Source organism: Podarcis erhardii, assembly GCF_964252035.2.
Source record: "Podarcis erhardii genome assembly, chromosome: 5".
NCBI classification, from domain to species: domain Eukaryota; kingdom Metazoa; phylum Chordata; class Lepidosauria; order Squamata; family Lacertidae; genus Podarcis; species Podarcis erhardii.
In genome coordinates this window covers 65,667,558-65,683,702 of record NC_138509.1, presented here as the reverse complement: position 1 = coordinate 65,683,702, position 16,145 = coordinate 65,667,558, and the positions used below count along the sequence as shown (strand labels likewise).

The window sequence follows — 16,145 nt, the reverse complement described above, 5'->3', positions numbered from 1 at the left end:
TCATTAACAATAAAGTGCACTTCTTGAATACTGTTTTTTTCTGCAAGAAAATTGTTTTAGGTGACAAGTTATCTCGGGGACACTTCACAGACAGTCCTAAGTTTTATAGCTGGAGCAAGGGGAGAATCTTTCCAGTAACTAAGAACTAGGGATTGCTCCTTATGATGTGTACGTTACATTGCACTTTTCACCTCTAGGAAATAGGTTTTGTATTGTTTAAAAAAACCACAATAGAAGAGTGTGTGCGCGCAAAAGACTTTTTACTTTCTCAAACACTTTTTTTTACTCCTGCTTTTTTCCAACCAGCATGTGGGCAAACTAGTCATATACAAGGTTGTTCTTTGGCTTGGTGGACTAACTCATGATCCCAGCTTGGGCACTTGCATGGTTGGCTACAGTAAATGAGTGCAGTTGACAATTCCCACCCTCACCTAAAGATTTGACATAATAATGAACCATCCGAGGAGTTTCCCCGCCCCTGCAGGATCCCATGGCTCACTCCTGTACACAGGACCAACATACTTGCAAGTAACTGTGAAGAAAGCTAAGCAACTTGCCTTTGATTCACCTACTCTCAAATCTGAATGCTAGCTCCCATTTTCCTTTCTAACATAAGTAAGACGTAGTACTCTGCCTGTTGCCTGGAAGTACTCTTGATGCATGCTTTAACTGTTGAGTGCAAATTCCAGGATATCTTCCTTTATGCAGCCATAAATTTTCCCTTGGCTTTTTTGCTGGCCCATGTAGGACCAGCATGGATAGCTGGCTTGGGTGAATATCTGATGTTTCCTCCCTTTATGGTCTTGATTTATGGGCTACTATTAAAATGAGGCTGCGTTTTTAAGCTGTATTTTAAGCCGTATTTTAATTGTTTGTTGTTGTTCTCCATTATGTTTTATTGTAATTTATATTTGTAATTTATTTATTGTAATTTATATTATATTTGGTGTTAGCCGCCCTGAGCCTGGCCCTGGCTGGGAAGGGCAGAGTATAAATATTATTATTGTTGTTGTTATTGTTATTGTTATCCCTTTCATCACCAATCACCAGGTGGCAAGCAGAACTGTTCCATAAACTTCTGCCAAAACGGAGGGACCTGTGTTGCTGGCCCAGAGTCTTATCACTGCGATTGCAATCCTGGATTCAAGGGCAGACAATGTGAACTAGGTGAGTTAAGAACAACACAGGCTTCTCTGGACTCTCCTAACGGTATGATACTATGGGTGCTTCTAGATGTAGATGATTTTAAATTGTTTAGTCAATCTTGACCTTCCTCCTAAAGGAGCCCAGGGCATCAAACGGTGAAGTGATAAAACAAGTGATAAAATAATACAATTAAAAATAGAAAAGTTAAAATTTTAAAAACAACTAAAAACACGTGAATATTAGTAGCACCCAGTTGTTCCTGCTCTACTGCAAGTAGAAGAGCAACTCTGATTCCAGACTTTACACTCTGCAGCCAAGTGGGCAACCCCCATTTTCCCAGTGTGTATGCCATACAAAGGCACTGTGGGTTGGTGGTTCCTGTATCTGGGAGACCGGCCAGTTGCCTATTCTGGATGGAGTTACCTCAGAAAGAAGAGTTTTGGGGTGCTTCTGGGTCCATCTTTGTCTGGACGCTCTGGTTGCCTCAGTGGCTAGGCGTGCCTTTTACCAGCTACAGCTGTTTGTGGACAGGGTTAGCCTGGCCACAGTAATTCATGCAATGGTAACATTAAGGCTCAGTTATCACAATGCACTACCTTGGGCCTGTTCTGGAGGCTCTAGCTAGTGGAAAACACTTCATGCATTGCGTAGTCAAACTACAGAGCTTGCTCCCCCAGGAGGCAGTGATGGCCACCAACTTGGATGGCTGTAAAAGTGAACTAGACAAATTCATGGAGGAGAGGGCTATCAGTGGCTACTAGGCAGGAGTGTCAGCTTGCCCCCCCCCCCATGTCGTGGGTGCCATGCAGCATGAATGGCCCTGGCACCAAAATCTGTGAGTGCCCAGCCCCTTCATGGGGAATTTTGTGGGTGCTCAGGCCCCCAGGGAGTTGGCACCTATGCTACTAGGCATGATGGCTATGCTGTACATCCACAGCTAGAGGCAGCAATGCTTCTGAATACCAGTTGCTGCAAACCAAAGGATGGGAGAGTACTCTTATGCTCCCTGGTTTCTAGTTGGCTATTCTTATACTCTTTATGTTGATGAGGAGAGACCACTGCAAGCAGATAACTTCAGTGCTCAAAAGGTTGGGCTGTCTGTCCATAGGATACTGGGAACAGGTTCGAGGTTCGTTATTAATTTACAAGGCCCTTAGCAACTGGTTAACTCAGGGACTGCCTGATCCCTTAGATTCCTGCTTGATCACTGAGGTCTTTGAAGGGGTCGCTGTTAGTGGTCCCCTGCGGCTCAGATGCATAGCTTGTATCTATAAGGAGCCATGTGTTCAGGATGGAGGGCCCAGTTTTATGGAGCTCCCTTCCAGTTTAGCTGAGTGAGGCCTCTTCCCTGTTGAACATCTGGCGCTTATTGAAGACATCAAGATTTCTTTGGTTATGGGAATATAGTGCTCTCTCCTTCCAAACTGTTGGTTTAATGGGTCTGCTTATCTCCCTTCACTCGCCAGCACTTGGGACAGGAATGAATTTAGAAGGCATTGGTTCTAAGTCAACCCGCCTTTGAATAATAGGAACATTTAACAATGCTTAGAAATTGGACTTGAAATATCTCTCTCTGCTTATTATAGCCCTCCCTCCTTCCCTAACCATGCCAATTTCTCTCTTCAGCCTGCAAAAAGGTGCCTCAGTCTTGTACTCGGCTTTACTCAGAAACCAAATCCTTTCCAGTCTGGGAAGGAGGTGTCTGTCATTATCTGTAAGTACTGTGTCACAGAACATTAATTCAGAGATCAAATTAGCTCTCAGTCCCATTTTGATAGATAGGGCCTTGTACATTCCATTTTTGTTCCTGCTATTAATCCCCATACACAGGAATATAATTTAAAAGTACAGGAACATCTGAAAATACAAAGAATTTTGTGAATTAAATATTCCCTGTTCTATCAAAAAAATGGTTCCTAGGATCCTAGAGAGGAGGCAGGAATAAACGCAGACAGTAAGCCAACTGAAGTTTGTAGTGCAGACATACACAAATGGTTGCAGAATGTGATTGCTGTGCAGCTTCTAAGATGTGATAGATCATGAATGATGCAAATGGTGAGCAACTCAGGGAATGGTGAGGAACTCATAATTTGGCTACCGGTGGTTTTGGAGGGGCAGGCACTTGGGGGAAGATAGGAACTTGAGGATATACAAATGTCCATTTTAGTGCTGGAGGTTTCTCCGTCAAAGTAGGAATGTTGGTGGAAATTAGGGAGGTCCAAGCTATGTGAGAGGTTCACAACCAACATACTGTTCAACTATAGCCAAGCAGACTTTTCATCATTCCTACTCTTAACTTGCATTTGCTGTTGTGGTAGATACAAGAGGATCTACAAAGTGCACCAGGATGTCTGCTACAAGGAGAGCTGTGAGAGCACTGTTTCAAATAAGGCACACAGCAGGTAAAGGAATGTTGGTGGCTTTGTGGGAAGTCATAGCTGTGGGGGAAACCCTTGGAATGCAATATCCAACTGCTGATTTCTGACATTACTGATGGTTTAGATTAGCAGCAACCATCTAATCTTGATGTTAACTTACGGGTTGTTTAGACCGCTGGAGTGTTTAAATCTGTGGTCATTTACTCAGTCAATATTATTGCTACTTTAATTCTGCTGCCATTGCCCAACCTGCTGCTGGAGCAAAGTAGCATTCAGAACAAGCAGAGTATGTTTGAATGTTTTATAGATTTAACGTTCTCTTGTTTGTTTCAGAAAACAAAGTAACAGACACTGAAGCCATATAGTAAGTATCTTTGCAGGAAAAAATAGGGAATGAGGGCTCCATAAACCTCTGTGCTGGATAAACCACAGAACAGGGTTGAGGAATCTGTGGGTCTTCAGTAGTTGGCTGCAACTCCCATCCCTGAGCATTAACCTTGCTTCCTGGAGCTGATGGGAGCTGAAGTCTTAACAATAGCTGAGGACCATAGCTTCACCAGCCCTGCTAGAGTTAGGGGTCTTGTAAGGAACAAGTTATCTAGAAGCTCGCTAGGTGGGGCATATCCTTTATCCTGCTACTTGTAGCAAATTCCTTTTGAAAAGTTCCCACAGCTGAGGATATTGTGGGTGTTCTCTAACTGCATCATAAAAAGGTAAAGGTAAAGGTACCCCTGACCATTAGGTCCAGTCGTGGCAGACTCTGGGGTTGGGGCGCTCATCTCGCTTTATTGGCCGAGGGAGCCGGCATACAGCTTCCGGGTCATGTGGCCAGCATGACGAAGCCACTTCTGGCAAACCAGAGCAGCGCACAAACGCCGTTTACCTTCCTGCCAGAACGGTACCTATTTATCTACTTGCACTTTGAGGTGCTTTCAAACTGCTAGGTTGGCAAGAGCAGGGACCAAGCAACAGGAGCTCACCCCGTTGTGGGAATTCGAACCGCCGACCTTCTGATCGGCAAGTCCTAGGCTCTGTGGTTTAACCCACAGCGCCACCCGCGTCCCTAACTGCATCATAATGGTGAACAAATGCTTTATTTATTTAGATTGATTTGTTTATTTAAAGTATCCCAAGAGGCTCTCAAAGTAGCTTACAAAAGATTTGCACATATAATAAAAATATAACTTGGTGACAGGTATCTTCAGGCAATATTCTCCCCCCCCCCCCGCCCCTATCATTCTTTATTCTTCCTTGGTGTCACCAGGCCACAGGCCTACTGAGGTGAGGAGGGCTGAGCAACTGGATCTTGCTCCATCTATGGTGGAGCAGTCTCTTTGCCGGCAGAAAACTTCAAAAAACTGATGGGTAGGTAGCTTGCTACTAAAGGAAAAGTGGCAGTGATTATGGACTACCTCAGAAGATTTCATGAAAGGTATAGGTGAGACAAAGAAAACAGCACCCTGATCTTTTATTCTAAGCAGATGCTGGGCGTCTTTAGTACCAGAAGGCTCAGACATGACAATCTCAGAAAATTTCAGAGAACACCTCAAGTGTGTTTATATGTATCTGACACTTAAGCCTTACCTTTCTACATTACAAAGATAATTGTCAACCAGTTTTCTGCCTACTTCCCTACACATGCTGAGGAATGAAATGTCAGAAGCAGCCTTTAGCATTCTTTGATCCTGCTCATTGAAAGCAGCATTTCTTTCAAAGCTCTTTCAGTGAGACTGTGTCTCTCTACCCTCCATAAAATATTTCAGTAATGGATCCCAAAGCTATACCAACAGAATTCCTCACCAGGATTCTCCTTGCTGTGGGAATATCAAGGATCTGCTCACCAGTGGAACTTTGACATTTTACTAAAGAGTTCAGTGTAAATATGAATAAGGAGTAAATATGCTTGTTAACTTTTTAACACAAGTGAAATAAACTTTTTAGCAGTGAAATGGAGGAAGAAAAGAATCTTTGTACCTGTGTTTTATGCATGCGCACATTATCTAAATGCTAGCTGTCATGGTTTTTTTTTCCTTTGTAGGTTCCAGAACACTCAACATTTCTTATAACTGGATTGGAAAAAAGGAGAGACCCTCCAGCAAGATCTATGGACTTTTCTTCCTTTGCCTTGTTCAGGAGGTGTTCACCAAATAGCCATATCCCTCTCTCTTTGGCAGGATTATAAGGGTCCGCTTACCTTTCTTCATAGCACCTGAATTTATACAAGATGAGTGACATGTTAGAAAAGTCTCTCTCAGGATTGAAGTCTATTATGGGCCACTTGCCGCAAGGGCAGAGCCTAAAGTTTCACCAGTGATGGAGATACTGGTTATATAATCTGTGGCCACTGGACTACCTTAAAAGAAAAACAAGCCCTGAAACAAATGTTCTGGATTATAACCAAAAGGAGAACCTCCTTGGCATAAAATTTGATGTTCAAAGCTAATCACAAGTCTAAAATACTCCCATTTGCAAACAGTGTGTCTTTTAAAAAAACACTAGGTTCTTTTCCTTTGTTTTTCCCTTTGCAAGATTAGTTAATGAAAAGCAACAAATCTGACAGCCAGCTACTGCTGTGCCTTTTTATTGCTAACAAATTATTAGCATTTCAAAAGTTATTCTAGAGCAGGGGGGGAAGGGCTGCAGAAGCTAGAAGTCTATATCCATTTTCAACAACAGATCAAACAGGCTTTTTAGTTATTCAGCCTGTGGACATGCTATTCCGTAAAGTGATTAGAAAATGCCATGCCTTAATAATTAAAAAAGTTGAAAACCCTTCTAACCACTCTATGAAGGGTAAATAGATTGCTTTCCTATTTAAGTCAGGATTGTGATGCCAATGGAGGAAAAATAGCAGAGCATTTCTTCCTTCTTCCCAGATGTTCACTTGCTACAGCTCCCAAGAATGGCCAGCTACTCAAGGAGCCTTAATATTTCCTAGGTTTGCGAGTTTGTATGACTAAATATAAAATTGTGTTTAATATACATACACTGTATATTTTATAAATTAATACAGCCAGAGGATCAATTACAGTTTCCTATTATTATTCCCACAAGTGCTGGTAGCTCTCTAGCAGCCCATTCGGAAATTGCAAAAAAGAAAAAAAAGGGGGGGGGAAGCAGCCTTGTTCCCTAGAAAGCTAATCCTGGCAGCCTTAAAGAGTTGTATATATAGTTTCTTCAGCAAAAGATAGCACCAACCATTCCCAGCAGGAAAAGACCCTTCCCACAGATATCACAAAAGGATAGCCTCTAGGAGAAGGGCTCACTGGAACCAATAAATATTTAGGTTTATTCCAATTATTAACATAAGTTTTGCAGCAGTATTAGCTAAAGAATCCCCCTCCCCACAGAAACTGCATTTTTCACTACAAGCCTTCTCAAAAGGCATGGGCTGTAAGAGAAAATCATATACTTAATATGACTAATACAAGATCTCCAAACTCTCCCCATTGCAAATTGTAGCATTTCGGTTGGATGTTCTGTAATTTGCCGTTTTATGAAAAGAAATAGAAATCTGGATTTCTCATTCAGGGAAGGCTTCTTCAGGAGAACTTTTAAGAAGGCCTAGCTTGTATAGATTGGCAAGAGTAGACACGACACCAAAGGACCACAGATTGCATTGTCGGAGTAGTGTTAAAACTACGTTTTAAGCTTTTCTAGCATTTTAAGCACTGATTTGTCTGAGCAGCCAATCATGTACTGCCACAATGAACCTAGGCATTGAGAAAATATGTATTTTCATGTTTCATTAGCAAGTAGAGAATTTATCATGCCCTCTGTTTCTGATGTTCAGGTTGTGAGCAGCATATGTAGCCAAAACAGCACCAGGCTTTGGGGGGGGGGGACTTAATGGTTTGCAAAAGTACAAAAATAAAATCATATGGGGGGAGATGACTAAAAATGGACAGAACCCCAAAACAGCCATGAGGCTACACAATGCTGATGGGAGGGGAGAATTGGAATGAAGAGGTGGAATACTGAACAGAAGCACTCCACCTGCTACAACATTTTGTCTCCGGTCTTACTTACAAGCACTAAAATCCCAACTGCTTCAGTTTAATTGGCTTGAGGGGACATGGAGGCAATCTCACTGTTAAAAATACAGCTTCCAAGGTGCAAAAAAAGGGGGTGGGGGAGGAAAGGGGTAGTAATCCCGTCAGCTGAATAGCACATTTTTCCAGGCCCAGTAAATTGACAAAAATAGTGAGAGGTCTTCCAAGCCAGTTTCTTGTCTGCCGCACAGCAACACTGGTTTTCCCCCCAGGCACAGTCTAAAGTAGAACAGTCTGTATCAAGTCAGTATTTTATAGCCAGATTGAGGCATATATAATGCAGCAATAAACTAAAAAAGATTTTATTCTGTCAAAGTTATTTTGTTTTGCATTTTAGATTAAAATACAATTTATTTAAAAGCTAGTCTGCTTTCTTTAAGAATACGTGAGGATGCCAGTTGGCTACCAAAATCCTGATCCTTTACCAACAATTATAGCAGTTGTCAGCCACCAACAACCAGCAAAACCTGTTTGCTATCCTGAGCATGAAATTTCTGCTTACAAACTGCACCTAGGCCCACATTTCCTCTCCCATAAATCGTTATCTATGCTTTGCTTCACAGAACCCATAACACCTACTTCTCTGTTCTGAGAACAACATCTGACTTTTTATTTCACAGCCTGCATTTCATCTTCCTTGACAATCCATCCCTAGCATTGCCTATTTCAAGTCCCTCAGAGAAAAACAAAATTGTTGCCATTCTTAAAAAGAAGTGCATTCTTATCCTCTAGAGTAGAGGTGGGTAACCTGTGGCTCTTCACATGTTCTTACGACTTCCATAATCCATGACCTTGTTGGCTGGGGAGTTGGGAGAGACCCTGATGTAGAGGAATTCCTCAGTCCAACTTGAGAACTCCCACCTCAAGCTTACCCCACGATTCTCAGTGGTTCTAAAGGAACAAGCCAAAGTAATGACAGGAGATCACAAACATTTTCGGTTCCATTGCTTTTACACAGCTGCTGAGTAGACTTTACCCTTATTGACCACCACCTCTCATTTTTACACAACTGATGCATTTTCATTTCCCAATGTTCCAGCCAATGTTCTAGACTTGAACAGATTATACCAGTACCAAACTTCAGAGATTTTTTAATTTTATGTACTTAGTCTGAATCAGACCCTTCGCCATCACTCTCTGAATCTGAGAGATCGTTTTTCTCTGCCGCTTCTTCCTCTTTCTGCCTCCGTTCTTCTTCACGGGCCAGCAATTTCTTAAATATATTATACTCTTCCAATGAGGAACAGGCCATTTTTTCTATAAAGTCACTTTCAGAAGCTCTGATTATGCTTTTCAGTTTGGGGTTGACAACCTGGGTCTGTCCTTTCTTGTCAGGAGTTTGAAAGAGTCCCAACCGCTCCAAGAAAATAACCCGGTTTTTTATCTCAGCCAGTGATGCTTGGAACAAACCAGAATTCACGATTTCTCTGTGTTTAATTCCCATCCTGAAATAAGCAAACTGAGAAAAAGAAGAAGGAATCAAACCTTGAATAAGATATTGTCAATATTCGATGCTAGACTGTGAACCAAGGGCTGGAAAGGGTTTATTATTTGGCTAAACGTGTTTCGGGGTCTTTACCTGTGCTTCTCTACTGTGCCTCTTTTCCTGCCTTTATAGTCAAATCAAGGAGGTTACTAGTTCACTAACACCAGTGCCACTGGGTTTCATGATGTTTCCCCCCTAAAACTGGAAAAACATCTGAAGTCCTTAAGAACCAGTTGTGGCAACAAAGGTTGAGACAAGAGTAGCCATCCAGAGAAATTCCATACAAAACTAAGAGTGAGATACAGCACAGCATGGATGGGTGTGCGTCTGCAAAATGGTTTCTTCTCTTCTTCCCCTTGCAGCCCAGCAACCCCTCCCAGATCTTGAGTGGGTCGAACAGATCTCAGGGTGCATGGGAGTTGCAGGAGGAGGGGGAAACCTGAAATGTCGTTGCACAAACAGGCTTATGTTGTGCAAGCAAACGACCGTCACTTGATGTGACCCAAAGATATGAAGTCACAGCCTTTAATGCAATAAATTCAAAAGCATGTCCATTAGATAGCAGAGGAAAGTCAAATGTTACATTTCTCAGGGCCCACATGAGAGATTCTCGAAACAAATCAATGGAATGGGAGGCACAAAAGCAAAGTTTATTCTAGCTTCCATTATCTATATCAGTATTTGGAAGAGGGGAAAGAAAAGATCCTATTTTTAAAGCACATTCTAAAAAATGAGTTATATGGAAACTCCCTGCTAAAACGTATCTTTGGGCTTTGCAAGATCTGTGAGTGGGATCTACTGCGACTGGAGGCCTACCAGCTAATCCACTCTGGGAATGTGCACTAACACTATATATTTGATATATAGAAACTGTCTATTATGAATTTCTGAAAATATAATGCAGCATACATTACCTGGAATTTGTATTCCACATCACCTAGCTCCTCCAGCAAAATATTTGGGCATGTTTGCAGAATTTTTGATATTTGCTGCACAGAGAAAAGGCATTTTTCTTTGAGGAGATTCTCTACGACCTCAATTCTCTTTTGTGGCAAGGTAAAAATTCTTGGGAAATGAACTGCCATATGGTTAAGGCCCACTGTTAAAAGAAAGAGGAAAAAGACATAAACAATCATACCCTAGGCTTACTTTTTTGGTTTGCTCCTCAGTACTCCCTGTGTACCTGCTATACATACAGCCACCCAGTCCTTCAGGCTAAAAATGTTTCCTGAGTATATGTCTGGCTCATTATTTATTGTGCAGAACTTTGTGCATTTGCATGTGTATGTACTGCAACTGCACAATGCAGGAATAAAGGAAACACTGAGGAGCAAATGAAAAAGGAAATGAAACAATGATTAACAACACAGAAGGAATTCTTTAGACGGAGAAATACAACTTTTTCATATAAAACAAATTTGGAGGGCTAGAAGAAAGCTTGAAAGGAAAAATTATGCTTTTACATCCTTTTCTAACCCAAGTTTTATCATGCAAGCACTTTTAAAATCTGCAATTCAGTTTCAAACTTTCCCTTTTCTGTTGTATTTGTAGCATCTGGGAGCACCTGGAGATGCAGATTTGACCTTTACATTCCACCTACAATTGTAGTCCAAACTTTCACAGCTGGATCTAATCTTCTTTAAAAGACTATCTAAATCTGTGGTGTGTAAAGTGATCGATGAACATATATTTCTATCAACATAATGGAGCCATGGTTCCTATCACTGCATGTGCAACTTAATTTGCACCCTTTCCTAGAGATCAGATTTTCTGTCATTTATTCCATATAATGCCCACTAGAAGAGTTAAAGATAATGCTCACAGGCTCCAAACAGGGTTACAAAAATCCAGTATGGCCCACAGCACACAATTCAGTACAGATGTTCCACTGATTGCATAGCACAGAGAAAGCATTACCTTCCTTGAATGCCAGCCTCCTCAGCAGATCTGCACGGTCCTTTATATGCTTTGATGACATTCTCAGCAATTCAGGGCTCTTCTGTAAGACATTTAGTGTGGCGTCTGTGCTTAAACCCAGAAGAAGGAGCTCTGAAACGACAGCCAACCTGAGCTGAGGAGGTGCATATGGCTGCAAGCTGAACAAGCGTGTTATCTGAGCAGGGCTTAGCCCCATGGCCAAGAATGGATCTGCCACCTTCCCCAGCTTCAGGAGATCTGAATCAGCTGGTCTCACTGGCTCTACTTGGGAAGTAGCAAGAGTCTCTAGAAACTTCTGAGAGGCTTCATTGGTGTCTGTTTTACAGCTTCCATGGGACACATTTGCTTCACTTTGTCCAGAAGAACTGGTGCCCGTCAATCTGCAGCCCAGGGGTTGAAGAGAGCATAGAAAGGCAAGTGGTGATGCCTTCAGATAAGACAATTGGATAGAGCGACAGGCAAAGGGGACAAATTTGTGCTTCTGCAAGACCTAAAGGAACAGACAACAAATTTTAATATATTATAAATTACAGTCATACCTCGGGTTAAAGTTGCTTCAGGTTGAGCATTTTTGGGTTGCACTCCACGGTGACCCGGAAGTAATGGAACACGTTACTTCCGGTTTTCACTGCTCGCTTCTGCGCAGACGCTCAAAATGATGTCACGCATGCGCAGAAACAGCGAATCGCGACCCACGCACACGCGGGTTGCGTTCACTTCAGGATCAGAATGCAAATGGGGCTCCGGAACGGATACTGTTCGCATCCAGAGGTACCACTGTATTGTGTTGTTCAGAAAACTTTAGGCATCAGAACTAGGGGACCAAAGCATCCTTGCAAAAATGAAACCACACAGTCATTCTAACAAGTTTTTCAAGCCATCAGACTAGTAGTATGAGTCCATGGTGGTCATTTACTCTGTCAGTGTTTGCATTACAATGATGCCCACAAGCACCATGAAGACAAATAATAATCTTTATTTATAATCATAAAAGGGGTCATGGATTACTATATACAAAACTCAATCCGGTCTGGTATAAGTAACAAATACAATGAATCTTACACTGCTGATCCCTCTCAGATCATTTGTTAGCCAACACTTGCAAAGCACCAGTTTCAAAGCAGCTCTCACCATCCTGTAAAGTAGTATGCTCTCAAAATCACAATGCGGACTAAATGTATTTTAACCCATTTACAACAATGGTAGCTGAAGATGGTTTTAAAAGGTAGTTTCCAACACCTCCAATTCATGCTTAAAGCTAAAGCTAAAGGTAAAGGGACCCCTGACCAATAGGTCCAGTCACGGACGACTCTGGGGTTGCGGTGCTCATCTCGCTTTATTGGCCGAGAGAGCCGGCATACAGCTTCTGGATCATGTGGCGAGCATGACTAAGCCACTTCTGGTGAACCAGAGCAGCGCACGGAAATGCCGTTTACCTTCCTGCCGGAGCGGTACCTATTTATCTACTTGCACTTTGATGTGCTTTCAAACTGCTAGGTTGGCAGGAGCAGGGACCGAGCAACGGGAGCTCACCCCGTCGCGGGGATTCGAACTGCCAACCTTCTGATCGGCAAGTCCTAGGCTCTGTGGTTTAACCAATTCATGCTTACAGACTGGCAATTCTAAACTATATTAACTACTGTATTGTTAAAGACATGGCCATTTTTTTCCAAATTAAGAAAATACAGTACTATGGACGTATATACCTGGGAGTAAGTCGTATTTTACTTGGTGGAACTTACTTCTGACCAATTAAGTTTAGGATAGCCATTCACATAGGAAACACTAAGCATACCTTAGGAGGATATAACAGTGAAAACTAATCTATTACTTATCCATTTAAAAGCTTGTATGTCCCATCTTTTTTCACCAAGTTTACTTGGAAGCTTAAGCATTAAATTTCAAACAACACAAACAAACCAAAACACACAACCAGAAAAGGAAAGGCGGAATCTCTAAGTTGCCATTAATTGACCAGATGCCCTTTCAGGCAAACTTCCATCTTGCTGCCATCCTACCCCCACAGGCAACATGGGGATACCAATACCAACTTCCTATACACCCTTGTTGCAATGATTCAGTGATTAAAGTGCTGTTATTTACTTCAGGGGTGGGAAACCATTGTTTCCCCAGACGTTGCTGGACTCCAATTCCTATCATATTTGCTGCATATTTTGGGATCTCTGCTTGGGTTCTCTCACCAAACAGTACTTGCCCCAAACCTGGATCTTTGCATCCAAGAAATTATTCTTTTATATACTTTTCCCCCCTCCTTACTTGCCAACCAATATTTAGCTGTTCTTATTTTATCTGTAAGCCACCTTGAGTCTCTGTCGGGGAAAAGGCGGTATACAATAAGCAAATGTATAATAAATAAAATAATAATTCTAAAGAGTGGGCAAAGTGCCACGGACTCTAATGAGAGCCGTGCCAGAAAAGCCTCTGCAAGGGCAGGAACGAGCCAGGCTGCAGGCACGAGAACACGCGTGTATCTCGCGTGTCGGCATGCTACTACGAACTGAAGGCTCAACGCGCAGAGGTAACGCTTGGGCTCCACTCCGTCCAGGCTGCCTCCCGCCGTGAAGCTGGGAGTCTCTCGCACATCCGCCACGGGGCGGCGAAGCAGCTTGTGCTGGCGGGCCTGGGTTTCCCGTGAGGGCGCGTCGCCCCGGGGCCAGAGCTCCACCGCCAAGCCCTGCCGCCAAGCCTCCTCCCTACCTGCGCGCAAAAGCGTCCCAGCTGCGCGCCCCTCATCTTGCCAAGTTTCCTCTCCGGCGCGAGGCTCTCAGAGGAGGAAGGTGTTCGGGCAAACGCCTCCCCCCTCGGAAACGGAAGCTGAAGGGAGAGTTCCGCCGCGCGGTTGAGGGCTGGCCAACCTCTTCCCGTGCAGGAGAAAGCTAGTTGCGTTTAGGCCGATCGATGCCGAGGGCAATTGAGTTTAGGAAGTAATCTCTGCTATTCTCCCGTAAAGAGTCGCTTCAGATGACATTTTTAAAGTCATACCCCTAAGATTTGAGTGCTCGGGGCGGGGAATCTAATGCACACACCTGTCCCACTCAAAATAATGCAGCTACACACGTCCAGGAGATGGGTTTGATCCCGGCCCTTGTTTACCCAAACAGTGTTCGCTTGGAGGCAAACGGGGGATTATTCACACCCCACTATGAAGATATATATACATTGCTGGATTTACCTGTAAGCTAAACAAGCTATAGCTTAGGGCCCCACTCTTGGGGGTCCCAAAAAAATTAAAAGGAAAAAGCAACTGGATGTACATTTCCAAAATATAAGATAAAAAATAAAACAAAACCTACATACAGCAACAGTGTTTTGTGTTGTGTAGGCTCCTATGATGTAAGCAACGGGCCCGTCTGCTAGCCTGCTCCCTAAAATATCACTGGTCTTCTCATTTCTATATATAGGGCACCAACATTCTGCATGGACTGGTTACATGGCAACATGTGCAAATGGCTTAAGATACCTATTAGGTCCATAAATTACCATATGGCATATATTCAAGACAAAAAACAGCTACAATTTGTTGTTGACAAGGGACAGCTGGACATATAAAGGGCCCCATTACCTTCAGTAGCTTAAGGCCTCATCAAACCTAAATCCAACCCTGTATATATAGGAACAGAAATAAAAGCTCCTGAGGACAGTAGAGGAGACCTCATAAAATGATTAGCTGAAGCAGGGTTTTGAATTAAGGTTTCCAAATTACTACTGGGGGTTTTATGCGCTGGAGGGCTGCCACCCATCCGTGAAACCGACACCAACTTTGAGGTAGAAAACATGATACTTTTCACAAGAAAACCACGAACAACGCTATTGTCTAAGCAGGTCTGGTGAAGTCCCAAATAGGGATTTATAATTGGAAACCCTGATGGAGCCCGCCACCATCATACACCATGTAATGAATGGAACTTCTTACCGGCCCCAGTGGAGGGGCATATCCTCCAGCTAGCTGTCTTCCTCCACTCAAGGAGGGAAGCTGGAGAAACAATTGATGCTACAAACATATTGAAATTGTGTACAAAAATAAGATGAGAAAATAACTCTTAAAGGGTAATCTAACAGGCAAAGCCATTCAGTAAATTGGGATGGGCAGAAGGTAGATCATCTGGTAGCTCTCTGGATTATATTAAGTGGTTCAGAAAGGACGTATGGCAAATCTAGTACTCAGAACAAATTCCTGGGTTCAGAATTCTTAATGTATACCTTTAACATTTGGCTCAGGTTGGTAGATTTAAATTCTAATGAAAAACATAAGTCTGAAATCTGTCCACTCCTAATTTAAAACTGCTTGCGTACTACATATAAAACAAAGCCTTTGCCTACCACTCCTAGAGTTTACCATAACCATTGAGTCAATCACCCATTTCCTACTACCCGCCTGAGAAAAACCCCACCCCACCCTCCCACTATATACAAGGGTCTGGTGACTTCTGTTTCATGTATCTGAAGAAGTGTGCATGCACACGAAAGCTTATACCAAGAACAAGCTTAGTTGGTCTCTAAGGTGCTACTGGACAAATTTATTTTATATAAACCGTATTTTTCGTCCCATAGGACGTTCCGTCCCATAGGACGCACCTAGTTTTTTGGGGGGAAAATAAAGGAAAAATTTTTTTCCTTTATTTCCCCCCCCAAAAGCAGGTCGGGGAAACCGAACCAAGTCGGGGAACGGCGCTGCGCCTCCCTGCTGTCCTCCGAGCTTGTGGGGCTGGCCAATGTCTGCCTCAGGCGGCAGGCTGCTATCCGCAGCGTGGGGAACCCTGCGGGGAACTCCTGCAGGGCTCCCCACGCTGCAGATGTCTGCCCGGTGCGCGGGGCACTCTGCTTCAGGGCGCCCTGCCTGCCGGGCGGCAGGCTGCTATCCGCAGCGTGGGGAGCCCTGCGGGGAACTCCCACAGGGCTGCCTAGGCTGTGGATGCGCTCCCGAAGCGCCGAGTGCTCTGCTTTCATGGCGCCCGATGCTCCGGGAAGCAGGCTGCTATCCGCAGCCTAGACATCCCTGCCAGACCTCCTGCAGGGCTGCCCAGGCTGCGGATGTCTTCCTGAAGCCTGGAGAGCGAGAGGGGTCGGTGCGCACCGACCCCTCTCGCTCTCCAAGCTTCAGCGAAAGCCTGCATCCGCCCCATA

General features: G+C 43.5%; 2 protein-coding genes across 4 annotated transcripts in view; one reads left to right on the top strand and one right to left on the bottom strand.

Moving 5' to 3' along the window:
• SNED1 (sushi, nidogen and EGF like domains 1) overlaps positions 1-7,936 on the top strand; it is a 69,159-nt gene extending 61,223 nt beyond the window's left edge. For both annotated transcript variants that reach the window (XM_081863108.1, XM_081863109.1), the window contains 5 exons: positions 1,051-1,167; positions 2,773-2,860; positions 3,465-3,548; positions 3,858-3,888; positions 5,563-7,936. In XM_081863108.1, the coding sequence (XP_081719234.1) occupies positions 1,051-1,167; positions 2,773-2,860; positions 3,465-3,548; positions 3,858-3,879 (311 nt within the window). In that variant the 3' untranslated portion in view covers positions 3,880-3,888; positions 5,563-7,936. The remainder of the gene's footprint in view (positions 1-1,050; positions 1,168-2,772; positions 2,861-3,464; positions 3,549-3,857; positions 3,889-5,562) is intronic.
• Positions 4,689-13,827, bottom strand: MTERF4 (mitochondrial transcription termination factor 4). 2 transcript variants are annotated; one of them, XM_081863111.1, is made up of 5 exons: positions 13,719-13,827; positions 10,980-11,490; positions 9,977-10,161; positions 8,682-9,035; positions 4,689-5,733 (listed from the first exon to the last, which is right to left on the bottom strand). In XM_081863111.1, exons 1-4 carry the CDS (start codon positions 13,752-13,754, stop codon positions 8,682-8,684), a joined length of 1,086 nt encoding a protein of 361 aa, XP_081719237.1. In that variant the 5' UTR covers positions 13,755-13,827; the 3' UTR covers positions 4,689-5,733. The 2 variants fall into 2 exon arrangements, with proteins under 2 accessions (XP_081719237.1, XP_081719236.1); XM_081863110.1 differs by lacking the exon at positions 4,689-5,733 and having other exon boundaries at positions 7,863-9,035.
• Between the last annotated feature and the right edge of the window lie 2,318 nt (positions 13,828-16,145).

What these genes read in the sequence shown, in the direction of transcription:
- MTERF4 (XM_081863111.1), bottom strand. Translation starts at nt 13,754, where the DNA reads ATGAGGGGCGCGCAGCTGGGACGCTTTTGCGCGCAG. An exon ending in TGGGACGCTTTTGCGCGCAG is followed by an intron (nt 11,491 to 13,718) that starts GTAGGGAGGAGG and finishes CTGTTCCTTTAG; the next exon opens with GTCTTGCAGAAGCACAAATT. An exon ending in GAGGCTGGCATTCAAGGAAG is followed by an intron (nt 10,162 to 10,979) that starts GTAATGCTTTCT and finishes TTCTTTTAACAG; the next exon opens with TGGGCCTTAACCATATGGCA.